The sequence below is a fragment of the Ovis aries genome, chromosome 20 (assembly GCF_016772045.2).
Source record: "Ovis aries strain OAR_USU_Benz2616 breed Rambouillet chromosome 20, ARS-UI_Ramb_v3.0, whole genome shotgun sequence".
Taxonomy (NCBI): Eukaryota; Metazoa; Chordata; class Mammalia; order Artiodactyla; family Bovidae; genus Ovis; species Ovis aries.
In genome coordinates this window covers 49,923,796-49,936,081 of record NC_056073.1, presented here as the reverse complement: position 1 = coordinate 49,936,081, position 12,286 = coordinate 49,923,796, and the positions used below count along the sequence as shown (strand labels likewise).

The 12,286-nt window shown below is 54.5% G+C and overlaps 1 protein-coding gene across 2 annotated transcripts; it reads right to left on the bottom strand.

Moving 5' to 3' along the window:
• Positions 1–1,227: 1,227 nt before the first annotated feature.
• On the bottom strand, positions 1,228–9,884 carry SERPINB1 (serpin family B member 1). Of its 2 annotated transcripts, XM_015102519.4 has the most exons (7): positions 9,859–9,884; positions 8,706–8,880; positions 6,217–6,351; positions 5,579–5,696; positions 4,149–4,291; positions 3,898–4,065; positions 1,228–2,499 (listed from the first exon to the last, which is right to left on the bottom strand). In XM_015102519.4, exons 2-7 carry the CDS (start codon positions 8,871–8,873, stop codon positions 2,098–2,100), a joined length of 1,134 nt encoding a protein of 377 aa, XP_014958005.2. In that variant the 5' UTR covers positions 8,874–8,880; positions 9,859–9,884; the 3' UTR covers positions 1,228–2,097.
• Positions 9,885–12,286: the final 2,402 nt, after the last annotated feature.

The following is a 12,286-nucleotide window of genomic DNA, read 5'->3' as shown; positions in this document are numbered from 1 at the left end:
CGCCGAGACGTTTACCCTTGTCTTTTCTCACGTTGATCGGAGGCGACAGGGTTGTTCTGTGAACTGTGCGCGATGGTTCTAACAGCAGGAGCCTTGGGACCTGTGCTTCTATCATCTGTGTCTCTGTCTCCTGGCTTTAGTTGAGGTTGTCATGGCTCAGGAGGGTGTCTTCAGGACAGACTAGGTGTCACCCATCCAGTTACCTTCGATTGCATGCTGGATGTTGTCTAAGAAAAGCTGCTTATAAAATATCATTGGAAGTTTATGGGTAATCTTTCTGCCTCTGGGTTGTAGCAAACCAGGATGAATGTAACCCAGTTCTAGGGCCTGGAATTTTCCAGGCTGTCTGACGACTTCAGCAGGCTGCATTCTGCGATGGTTCACTCATGCCTTAGGGTGTCAGGAGGTTGAATGGGGCCCTCACTCTTGATGAGTCCAAACTCAGGCCCCCTAGCGTAGCACAGTGCCCAAACCCCCCCCCCCCCCGTCACGCCTCATAGATCTCTTCTGGGTTGGGAGATGCCCCAGTTCCTGCTGAGTCTTGGGCCCAGTGTTTCTCCTTGATCAAGTCAGCCTTCCCCCGAGGGGCTGCCATGTATTTTTCCAGTTTTCCAGTTGGTCTCCAGGTTATCTCACTCCTCATTAGGAGAGGTGGACGTTCTCCACATCAGATAGGAGCTGGGGGCTTCCCTGGAGGCCCAGGGGTGGGGACTCCACACTCTCACTGCCAGCGCCACAAGGGCGCCGGCTCCATCCCTGCTCGCTACGCTATGGGCAGCAAGCCAAAACCAGAGCCAAGTCTAGTCCCTGCTCTCGGATTTCCTAGTTGTTCTGACTTCAGCAGCTGGTGGTAGTCCAGGGGCCTGTTCCCCAGACACAATAAGGGAGGATTTGAGCAGAGCTGCTTGGGCCCACGTCACTCGATCCACACGACCTACTCGAAATCGCTGAGTAGATGCGGGACTGAGGGGCAAACAGGAACAGACAACTGCAGCTTTCCTCCTGGTCCCTGTAGCCAAGAGGACTTGTATGGCAGGTGCTAGGAAGGATCTCAAGAAGGGAGGAGAAACGCCCGCCAACACGAGGTTTGCTGGGGTTCTGTGGGCGTGCTGTGCAGTCACTCTGTGTCAGCCAGATGTCAGCACAAGTCAGGCCAAGAGCCCCCTTCTGCAGTCTTGGCTTGCCCGAGATCAGGGAGAAACAAGAAGAGGACTGAGGTCAGTCTGGTTTGCATGATCTTAGGAAACTTTATTAATCAACCGACCAGCTTCACGAGAGCGAGAAGATGCAGCCTTTCAAGGCACATTCCAAGAACACTGACAAAGGTTGACATTCATCAAATAGCACCCTGCCACCCGTCGTCCCCCACAGCCTGGCACGAAGCTGTCCTGTTACCATAGAAACGGGTGCCAGATGACCGACCTCAAGAGCCTCCACCGGAAAGCGTGGGAGAAGGCAGTTAGCGGCGAGGTCCTGTCATTTCTTGGCTTCTTTCCTGATGAGACGCCCACTGCTTGGTTCCCTGTGCCCCTCATAATGCGCATCCAGAGGAGCAAGGGAGAACAGACAAGGAGGGTGCGGGTTACCGCCAGGTCGGAGGGCTGGACACAGGGTCAGAGACCGCGCCAAGGCAAGCCTGTCTCATAACCCTGACCCTCAATGGGGGCGCTCGCCTGTATTTCAACTGAGTATCTGCTGAAGCCTCCCCTCAGCTATCAGGACATCTCTCTATTGCGGCTTCCAAAAGTCTATCTCTAAAAACAGATGGCGGCGTGACCCACTGTCCCCCACGGCTCTCAGGAAAGTATAGCAACTTCCTAGACTGCTACCTTGTCGAGGATCTACACATCTGATTCTTCTTTCTTTTTCTAACTCAATGCATTCAAGAGAAATCACGGGATTTTTTTCAGTATAAAAAAAGAAGAGATACCCATGCCAGGTTAATGGGTGTGAACAGCCAAGAGAGCTGAGCTTACAAAGGAGATTAAAGATTCATTATCAAATAGTACTTTATGGGTAAAGATAGATGAGAATGGTTACCATCTAAAGGGCAGGCAAAGAGCTGTAGGCTTGACCTCGCGTTAACATCTCTAGCTTCTATGGGGAGGAAAGCCTGCCTAGAAACAGGATGTGCGAGGAGGGCTTGTGCCGGATGAAGAAGATGAAGGGGTGGTCGGCAACGAACTCCTCCTCCGGCATCAGCATAGCGAACTGGGCGATGGCCCCCGTGGCAGCCGCCGCCTCCGTGCCCTCCTCGTTCACGTCCACGACAGACTTGTGGACCACCTTGGATATGAAGAGGTCGCTGGCCCCTGACATGCCGGACAGGTCCGCCTTGCTGCTGAAGAGATCCCGTGCACCCAGGCGGGCCAGGGGCTCGCTGAGGTCATAACTCTCCTCCAGCTTGAACCTGGGCAGCTGGACCCTGACCTCAAGGAGGTCCAGGTTCTCGGGTTGGGTCCACTCCCGCAGCTTCTCCAGAGTCAGCTGTTGCTCAATCTGGAATAGAAGGGGTGAAAAGAAGAGCTGAACCATTTTATGGAAGTCAGTCAGTAAGGCGTTGTTCAGATGAACAGACCATCCTATCCACTGCTTGCTGGTTTCCTTCATGTTTGCACCAAAACAGGTTCCACTTGGGGATTTCACGCCTTTCTGGCTGCTGGTGATAATAAACAGAACCGTGTTCCCAGGCACCAAGGTCCCCGTATGGAGACGGGGCCCAGGAACCACCGGCCCCCACCCAGGACTGACTGAGCCTCTGCCAGCTGGACCACCCGCCATCACGGGTGTTACTTCCCCGACTGGCTGAGTGACACGGGGTAATTTTTAAAGCTTTCTTCTATGTCTTCTGTTTATCTGAGTCCCAGTGGTCACTGTGGTTATCTGTAAACCTCACACAGCTGAAGTTGTCCTGATAGACATAGCTCATGAAGCTGAAGCTCCAATACTTAGGCCATCTGATGCAAAGAGCCAACTTATTGGAAGAGACCCTGATGCTGGGAAGATTGAGGGCGGAAGGAGAAGGGGACGACAGAGGACGAGATGGTTGGATGGCATCACCAACTCGACAGACATGAGTTTGAGCAAACTCCGGGAGATAGTGAAGGCCAGGGAAGCGTGGTGTGCTGCGGTCCACGGGGTTGCAAAGAGTCGGACACGACTTACTGACTGAACAAGAAGAAGAACGCTGGTCAAACCAGAAACAGACCTAGTTCCTCGTCTGAAGTGGGGAACCGTAGCACGTGCTGGGAGCCCTGCCGAGACGCCGGCGCACAGCGCGAGCTGTGTGAGCCTAGCTCCTGCGGCCGCCCTGCTACTGCTGCTCCCCGGGACAGAGCCTCGCCGCGCTGCCCTGCTGATGCTGCTCATCCCGGACTTTCTATGTTACAGTCAGGAATGGGCAACCATGGAAATACAGCTGAAAGCAGGAACACCCAGGTTCTAACGCATGCTGTAGCTGCAGGTGGCTAGTATCAGAGCCGCTCAATAGGGAGTTTAGTTAGGAGGGGAAGGGCAAGGCCCACAACAGGACAGACACACGGAAGAAAAACCACCCTCTTCACACTCCTGCCTCTTCCACACACACACACACACACACACACACACACACACACACACACACAGATGCTCACACACGTGCACACGCACACACACACAGATGCTCACACATGTGCGCGCGTGCACACACACAGAGATGCTCACACACGTGCTCACGCGCGCACACACACAGATGCTCACACATGTGCACGTGTGCACACACAGAGAGATGCTCACACACGTGCTCACGCGCGCACACACACAGATGCTCACACATGTGCACACACACACAGATGCTCACACACATGCGCGCGCGCACACACACACCGTCCGTGCACCACGCAGGGAGCGGGGCCGCACCTTCTTCAGCCCCGTGGCCTCGTCCTGGATGTCGTCCGGCAGCAGGATGACCATGCTGAGGTCCTTGCCCTCGTAGGGCAGCTCCAGCACCCGGCACTTAAGGTCCTTGATGTAGCCGAAGGGAAACTTATTCTTCTGATACATCATCTTCACCGTTTTTGTTTCTTTCTGAACAATCAGACCACAGAGTACCCATCATTAGCCGCGTGGCTTCGGAGCACAGAGTCATCTAGACAGTCATCCGCCCTCACCTTATTCAGTCTGAAAGGCGCATCCTTGGTGGCCTCCACCATGAACTTCTCCTGCCAGCTCCCTTTGAAATAGATGGCGTTCACCAGCACCAGCCTCGTCAAGCTGTCAACCATACCTGAGGCCAACAGCTCCGGAATTTTCCCTAGAAAGACAAACTTAGCTTTTGAAAAACCCACCTACCAGAATTCCAAATTTGAACGGACTTTGATGAGCACTGGGCTTCCCTCACAGCTCAGCTGGTAAAGAATCTGCCTGCAATGCAGGAGACTGGGGTCCTCGTTCCCGACCCACAGAGAAGGAAATGGCAACCCGCTCCCGTACGCTTGCCTGGAAAATCCCATGGACAGGGGAGCCTGGTGGGCAGCAGTCCATGGGGTCGCGAAGAGTTGGGCACGACTGAATGACTAACACACTTGATTAGCACTGAAATGCAATTCAAATGCTCCCTTCTACCCAAAGTCCTGTCACATGGCACTAAGTTAGCTAAGGCCCCCGGGGTGCCCCCACTGTGAGTAAATCGGCTCCGAGGGACTCCCCTGGTGGTTGGGTGGTTAGGAATCTGCTTCCCAATGCAGGTGATGCAGATTCCATCCCTGGGTGGGGAACTAAGATCCCACAAGTCTCGGGCCAGCTAAGCCCACACACCACACCCGGGGTGCGCACGCCACAATTAAGACGCCCTCACGCCCTCAACCCGAGGGCGGATCGGGGGAAACACAAACTACCCCGAGGGGCGATGCTTCGAAACAAGTTGTTGGGTTAAAGGGCTAAAAACAGGAAAAATCTCCTTTTCTGGGATGTATGATAATCAGTGGGCCTCATGTGGAGACAGGCCATTCTTTATCAGGAAAGGAAAAATTTCTTAACCAAAGTGTTTCTAGTCACTAAGAAAGAAATCGCTTCTTCAGATCATCCAAGTGGTCGCCTAACTCCCACAGGGAAGCCTGTAACAGACGTCTAAGAGGTAGGACAGCTCCTCCGCGGACACACGGCCCCACCCGTGGTGCGTGTGGCTGTGACGGCCGCTGTGGGTGGGTGTGGAAGGCACAGGTGTGCTGTGGGTGCCTTGACCGTTCCGTGACCACAACAGAGACAGGAACCAGAGACACAGCCGGACCCTTAGACGAGGTGCTGGCAAAAAGCACTGCTGGTCACAGCGGCCTGCAGACACTGGATCTCGAGGCTCCGTCCGTTTCTTCTCCAGTCAGTGTGAGTTCCAGCTTTTAAGCGCAGTTTGGGGAACTTACAGGGAAGAAGCTTTTAGCATCTTCAGTTAAAACATGTTTACATTTCCACTTGGAGAGATTCCTGTGTTTGAAAGCTGTCCGGCCCTGGGCAGTGAAGGTGGACCCCAGGGTCAGGCCGAGAGGCGAGGGAAGGGGAGGGCCCCCTGCAGGGGGAGAGGGGGGCGGAGGGCAGGTTCGCTCACCTCCTGTCTGCCCTTTGACCCACTCGTTTATGCTCCTCCTCGCCTCCTCGGAGGCCCGCAGAAAGTCCACGCTGGCCAGCTCAGCACTGTACGTTTTCTGCATCGAAGCTAAGAACTCCTGTTTAAGAAAAGAAAAAGGAGGTGTCGTGAGGAGCTCCTTCTCTAAAATCCTTAAAAGCAACAGAAATGGTCCCCAAAGGCATATTTCATGGTAACAACACAAATTCTAGCTCTCCAACTGTGTTTTACTCTGGTGAAAAGCACAGAACATTGAACTGGCCGTCTCAGCCTCTCTTAAGCGTGTAGGGCAGAGGTTTTGGTGTTGCACAGAAATTACCAATTCTCTTCTATTCTCTGACTAACATTCTCATAAACAAGCAAATGCTGATTGTGCTTGGAAGTGAATGACAGGATTCACCCTTGATCTTCAGTAGAGCAGCCGGGGTTGATCTTTTCACTGTGGAGATGAGGAAACGAAACCACATCCGCCAAGGCGAACACTGTTGGTTATGTTTTCATTCTGGATTATTTTTCTGAATGTTCATAAAAATTAAAACTGGTTTGTGTGACTCGATTGTGCTGGGCGAAAAATCTGCATTGTCTTTCGAGTTTGAGAACACGAAGAGCAAAGCACTCACAGGGAGGAAATTGTAGCTTTTCTCTCCGAATAACCTGTTGGCGAGTTTCAGAGTGTAGGGAGCACCATGCTTGTTGATATCAGCATTCAGACTCTGAAATCCTGAATGAATCTCAACTCCTTCGAAATGGAGAACCTAAAATAAAGGAAATATTATTTCTATAACCATGGATTTTGAAATTATAAGCCGGTTCCTTGGAATTTGCTTCCATCAAATTAATATGTTTTAGTACTAATTATTGATCAGCAAATCCAAAATGTATTAGCTTCGTGAAACATAGTAAGTATATTGAAAGCTGCCCTTTTGCATCATTTTTGATATAATTACAGCTGCACAAACATGAGTGGTTAGTAAACTAAACCTTTCTTCAAGTCTGCTTCCCCCGATCACAAATGGTATGTTCATAAGTCTATTTGTACAAATAGAATTTTCCTGAAAGTTCTCAGAAATAAACAGTGGGTAAAAGAATCATCAGCTATGTGAGAACACAAAGGTAGTCGAGACTGAGAGGTTTTTCAACTGCCTTGCCAGCGTCAGTCACCCACTTGCTTAAAAACAATTTCATTAAACTTAACATTGGGCTAAAGTTTAATTCTCCACATATCAGTTACACCAAGAGTCACTTTATGGTTTTATGAGGCCTGGGCTGGTTCCTTCTTTTAGGGCACAAAGAACAAAGCTCTACCGTGTACAAAGGCCAGTCTCTGCCTGACATGTGGAGTGTGTGTGTGGGCGCTGTGACCCATCTCTTCAGTGGAAAAGGGGGGAAGAACTTAGGACTGCTCTTCACTGAGGTTATAAAGTTCCTGGAATACCTCAAAACAGAAGCTCAGATTACCTTGCAGGGGCAACTAACAGTTACTACTACCAGGGGATTTTTCTTTCTTTTTTTTTTTTTTAAGTAGATTTTTGAAAACTTTCAAATGCTTCTGTATCTACAGTGATGAAAAACGTCGGTTTTCCATCAAGTGCAAACAGAAGGTGTGCAGCTGCAACAGGCTGCTGAACTGGAATCCAGGCTGGACCTTCCCTGGCTCCAGGTGCAGCGTGACCTGTGAGTCGGACCCTAGAAAGACCCTCGCGGACGCCCTTCCTTTCAAGGAAAGCCAGAGTTCCCCACTGAGAATAAAGCGGGCCCAGCACACGGGTGCCCTCCACACCCCCCAAGGACAGGCGGAGTCTCCGCATCGCCTCCCCGTCTCCCTGAAGGGCCCTGCTGCTCACACAGGACACGCCTGGGCCAGGCCCAGGAGCACAGGGCGCTGTGGTGGCCCCTGGACCTCTCCACTAGGCGCCATCATGCTCACAAGGAAAGAAACCCCGCGGGCGCTGCAGGAGGGAGGAGCCGGCATCACAGGGAAAGCAGCCAGTCCTGGGGGAGGAGGTGCCTGTGAGAGCCAGCGGGGCGATGCTGGGGCAGAAGCAGCAGGCGGCAGGGGCGGCCAGTCTTCTCACCGCTCTGTCCTCAGCCCGGGAGAGACACTGGTCACAAAGGCGGGTTTCCCAGGGCAAGGCTGATCCATTGCACTCCGGACGTGCTGACCCCTGTGATTTCCCCAAATGTGGGAGACTCCACTGGGCTTCCCCAGTAGCTCAGCTGGTAAAGAATCTGCCTGCAATGCAGGAGACCTGGATTCGATCCCTGGGTCGGGAAGATCTCCTGGAGGAGGAAATGGCAACCCACTCCAGTATTCTTGCCTGGAGAATCCCCATGGACAGAGGAGCCTGGTGGGCTACAGCCCATGGGGTCAGAAAGAGTCAGACACGACTGAGTGACTGACACGCCACACTTCACACTTGCTCAGCCCAACAAAAAGCACTGTCTCATGCATGCATGCATGCGAGGTTGCTTCAGTCCTGTCTGACTCTCTGCGACTCTATGGGCTGCAGGCAAGAATACTGGAGTGAGCTGCCGTTTCCTCCTCCAGGGGATCTTCCTGACGCAAGGGCTGAATCTGAGGCTCTCACACCTCCTGCAGGCGGGTTCCTTACCAGTAGAGCCACCCCGTCGCAGCTGCTCAGTGGAGACTGGCTCATGAATTGACAGCCTGCATCCAAGCGGATTTTCCCTGGGGCTTTTTCTGAAAGTCTGGCCTCCTGAAGTGTAACGTATAACATGACACACAGCACTGAGCACTGAGACGCAGTTCTACAAACGCACTGTGCGCGCGTGCCTGCTAAGTCGCTTCAGTCGTGTCCGACTCTTTGCGACCCCCTGGCCTGAAGCCCCCCCAGGCTCCTCTGTCCATGGGATTCTCCAGGCAAGGATACTGGAGTGGGTTCCCATGCCCTCCTCCAGGGGGACCGTCCAGGCCCAGGGACTGAAACCGAGTCTGCCTGAGTCTCCTGCGTTCCAGGCGGACTCTTGACCGCTGAGCCATCTGGGGAAGCCCACAGATGCACTGCAAGAGCTCAAAGGCACAGCCTTTGGTCCAGGCTGGGCAGGGTTCAGCCGGGAAAGCAGACAATTCTGGCTAGTTTCTGCTGACCTTGGAAAGCTGTGCCGCGGTGTCGCCTCTGGCCCCCAGAAAGACCATGGCCAGCGCTGACGAGATGCTGAAAGGGGAGAGGAAGATGTTTCCGGCAGGATTGTGCTCGGCCAGGGTGCGGAACAGGTCCACGGCGAAGCGGGTGTTCGCTGCGCTCAGCTGCTCCATGGTGAGGCTGCAACGCAGAGCAGAGCCTGAGCCGCCCTCGGCCGCACGAGCAAATCAGCAAGGCCACCCCGGCCTCCTCTCAGCTTGGGCCACCCCCCTGACGTTCGCTGGAACTTCTACTTTCTCCCGCTCTTTCTAGGAGGGCCAGAACCCGCGCGCATAGATGTGTGGCCCAGGGAGGTTGGCCAGGGACCCAGCACTGACAAGGGGTCCAAGTCTCCCATAGAAACTCGGAGCGACCTGCCAAGCAATGAAGCAGCTTCCAGCAAGGAGGCAGGATGACCCTCGTTTTGGGGGCCACTGTCCGATGTCTGGAGAGGTCTTGTCCCCATTCTCGCAGGATATGAGAGCTCGGAAACCCAACATAGGCCCCGAGGCAGGTCGAGCGGCTGGACAGGGAGACGGTGACCGGAAACCCTGTCCCTCCCGTGGGCAGCGGGGTCTGCAGGTGCAGCAGCTGGCCCTGGCCCATCAGCCGGCCGCCGGCCCCGCGCGGCCTCCCGCTCAGCCCCACACTCGGGGGAGGAAGGGGATCGATCATGCGAGTCACAGCTGAATTATTACTGTCGCTGAGAAATCGCCTCCCGAGCCTCCAGCCGCAGAAAAGAGGAAGGAGGAGCGGCTGGGCCTGGGCCAGACCGCGCAGGCAGCTCCGGAGGAGGGGGAGAAGGGCTGGGTTCCGCCTCAGGCCGGCCTAGCGACGGAGGGACCCGGGGCGGGCGCACGGCGGGCCGGGGTGACCGCCCGGGAGACTCCGCGGGGCGCGGGCCAAGGGGCTGGGTGGCCACCGGACAAGGAGTTTCCGCGGGGCGCACGGCGGGCCGGGGTGACCGCCCGACATGGGGGCCCGCGGGGTGCGGGGCAGGGGCCGGGGTGGCCGCCGGACACGGGGATTCCGAGGGGCGCACGGCCCCGCGCGGCGCGGGCGACCCGAGCCCGTCCCGCCCGCCCAGCTCCCTGCCCCCAGCTCCCTGCCGGGCCTTACCCGCTGCTCGGCTGCCTGGGCGGGGCGGGGTCTGGGACAGGCGGGCGCGGCCCTTATAGCGGCGGGAGGGGGCGGCGCGGGCGGCGCGGGCGGGACGCCCTGCCCCCTGACTCACCTCCGGGAGCCGGAGCGGGGCGGTGCCTCCGGCGGGAGCCGCGTGCCCGCAGCGCCCTCCTGGGGATCAGCGCCCCGGAGTTCCCAGCAAACTCAGGTCTCTGTCAAGGGCCTGTCCTCTCTGTCAAGATGACCTGTTTCTTACTAAGGTGTGAATGACTGAGATGCCGATGCATCACCTCTCAGAGGCCAAACCAGCCTCTTTGAGTCTCATCTGTACACTCCAGCCTCTCAGGTTATGGGGCGTGGGAGTGGCGGTGCTGGTGGTGAGGAGGGGCCCTCGGGGTGAGCGGAAATAGAATCAGTTCCAAGCAACATCGCCCAGGTCCCCGGCTCAGGTGTCCAGTGAATTCAGCCCCAAGACTCCCCTGGCAAGTGACAGCCCCACCAGGCTGGGTCAAGTCTCGTAACTGCTCGCACAGCATGAGAATGCCCATTTGTGTGAATAAAGGGTTTCTTACGCATTATGCAACACTGAAGTGTACGCTGGCCAGTTTCCCCCTATTCGTACTGCTGCTGCTGCTGCTGCTGCTGAGTCGCTTCAGTCGTGCCCGACTCTGTGCGACCCCAGAGACGGCAGCCCACCAGGATCCCCCGTCCCTGGGATTCTCCAGGCAAGAACACTGGAGTGGGTTGCCATTTCCTTCTCCAATGCATGAAAGTGAAAAGTGAAAGGGAAGTCGCTCAGTCGTGTCCGACTCTTCGCGACCCCATGGACCGCAGCCTACCAGGCTCCTCTGTCCATGGGATTTTCTAGGCAAGAGTATGCAGTGGGGTGCCATCGCCTTCTCCAATACGTACTGTTAGAGTGACTATGAGTGAAGAATAAAAGCAGGAGCTCTTTCTGTAAGTTCTTTTCGGTTTTTCCCACTTTGAATGCCTGGCTGTGCAATTTCACCAAAACTGATACTTGGGATGGACAGAGAGGCCTGGCATGCTGCAGTTCATGGGCTCGCAAAGAGTCGGACATGACTGAGCAACTGAACTGAACTGATACTTGAGAGTATGTAATAATTCTGCATCTTGAAACTTCCCCCTTGCTGTTTTACAAATCTCAACATGAAAAGGGAACAAAGGAAAAATCTTATTTTTAAAGTAGTATAAATAATGCAACAGTAATGAGTTTGTTTTGTTGTTTTTACTCTGTGAATTTGTTTATAAGAGGCAAAAGAAACCCCAGTATTAAGAGATAAAAAATACTTTTCATTATTTAACCAGAACAATAAGACTTTAATAATTAAGATTGAAGAATGTTTCATAGCCCATTGCAATAAAGAAACTGGCATATATTGAAAGTCAGTCATAGTTAAAAACCAGTGGTTCATTAAAATCAGTAACCTCTCCACTATCTCTCACAGAACGGAGGACCCCTCATCAGCTTCTAGCAAGAGGTCTTTGTGGGGAAGGAGGTCAAGACTAAGAGGTGGTGCTGAAAAGCTGTTAAATTAAAATCCCGACACATAAACGAAGGGAGAACAGGTTCTGAGCTTTCTGGGTTTTTCCCTCTGACATTTGGTATTTGTGCTCGCCTGAAGTTAGTAGTCTGAGTCAAATACGACATGAAGTGAAGTGAAGCGAAAGTCCTTCAGTCATGTCCGACTCTTTGAGACCCCATGGAACTCTCCAGGCCAGAATACTGGGGCGGGTAGCCTTTCCCTTCAGGGGATCTTCCTGACCCAGGACTTGAACCAGGGTCTTCCGCATTGCAGGCGAATTCTTTACCAACTGAGCTACCAGGGAGGCCCTAATATGGCATCAGTACATACTCTGGACCAGGCGCAGACGGAAGGGGCTTTACACCCCAGTCATCTGTCTGTCCGTCCGTGTGCTGCACATAACCAGAGGCACCTGAGGGGTTGGGTGTCAATGGCCCGGTTCCAAGTTACCCCAGAGATCCTGGGACATGCATGATGGCCGGTTTGGTGCAGTGTTTGGCGAGTCTGCTCAGCTCCGAGGTGCGGTACCCTGGCTGGAGCAGCGATTTCGTCCCCAGGACAGATCCAGTGAAGTGCGTGTGAGAGTGAGTGCCTTGAGACGTGCACCGGGGTGTTCGTGAGCAGCAGGATCTGAGTCAGGCCCAAGCAGAAGGATGGAGAAACCCTACAACAGAACCACGTAAGAGCGGAGACAACACACCTGGCCACGCGCAGGGTCGTGGCGCGCGGCGCTGCAGGCTGCGCTCGGAAACAGGCGGAAGCGGTCTTCGGTGTCAGAGGTCGGGAGGGGCGGAGACCCTCGCGGAGGAAGGTGGATGCTCTGACTATGTTCTCCTACTTTCCGTCTCCTTGACGTCCAGGCGTTTGGGGCCTGGATC